The 853-nt window shown below is 45.8% G+C and overlaps 1 protein-coding gene across 1 annotated transcript; it reads left to right on the top strand.

Moving 5' to 3' along the window:
* Positions 1–121: 121 nt before the first annotated feature.
* TM35_000771070 (uncharacterized protein) lies at positions 122–853 on the top strand (the record flags this gene model as incomplete). The annotated part of the gene is made up of 1 exon (XM_029031331.1): positions 122–853. A coding segment is annotated over one exon (732 nt), but the record flags the coding sequence as incomplete, so codon positions are not given.

Raw genomic sequence — 853 nt, 5'->3', positions numbered from 1 at the left:
CCATATGTTTATGTGTGTATGCGGTGTATTAATGTTTTTCTGTTTTCTTTTTCTCTTTCTTCTCTCTCTTTATACACACATGCTCAGATTTCAGTGATCCTCAGTGATATTAATAACAAGAATGTCCATGTTGCCGTGCCGTGTGTTGTGTCTGTTGGTTATTGTGCTTTGCTGTGTGGGTGTGGCTCATGCTGCTGCAACACCAGGTGTCTCAAGTCTTTTTGTGCAGGCAGAAGAGAAGGCGAAGGAGATTTTAAAGCAGAAAGAGGAGTGCGTTATCGCTGGCAAGGCTGCTCGAAAGGTCGCGGATGAAGCTCAACAATTTGTTGTTGACACTAAGAAGAAACTCGAAACAATTGCTGCTCACCCAGAAGAGGTGGAGAAAACAAAGAGTAAAGGTCATGAACTCATTGATAAGGCAAGGAAGGCTGCAGCTGAAGCAAGAAAAGTGGTCGAGGTAACTACAGCCATTGTAGAGGAAACTTACGACAAAGCCGGCCAAGGTCTTCTTCGAGGAAATGCTGAGGTGGCAGAGGAGGCAGCTAAAGAGGCAGACGAAGCGAAACGTGATGCTATCACTGACATCGAAGCTGCGGAGCTTCATGCTGAACTTGTGGAGGGTGTCCTGAAGGACCTCGACGCCGCAGTTGCTGCAGCTGCCAAGAAGAAGGAAGAAAAACAGGTGGAGTCTCAGCCACACCCACAGACAAAGGAAACATCTCTTGGTGAGCAGCAAGGCCATACAGAAGGAAATAAAGCGGAGCAAACACAGGAGAAACAAAAAGAGAAACAAAAACAGCACTACCGTTCTACTGTTACTATTAATATCCACGGAGATAATCTCGATGCCTTA

The sequence above is a fragment of the Trypanosoma theileri genome, assembly GCF_002087225.1.
Source record: "Trypanosoma theileri isolate Edinburgh chromosome Unknown TM35_Tth_77_V1, whole genome shotgun sequence".
Classification (NCBI taxonomy): Eukaryota; Euglenozoa; class Kinetoplastea; order Trypanosomatida; family Trypanosomatidae; genus Trypanosoma; species Trypanosoma theileri.
Note: the sequence above shows the minus strand (reverse complement) of the source record. Positions and strands in the feature narration are given on the sequence as shown.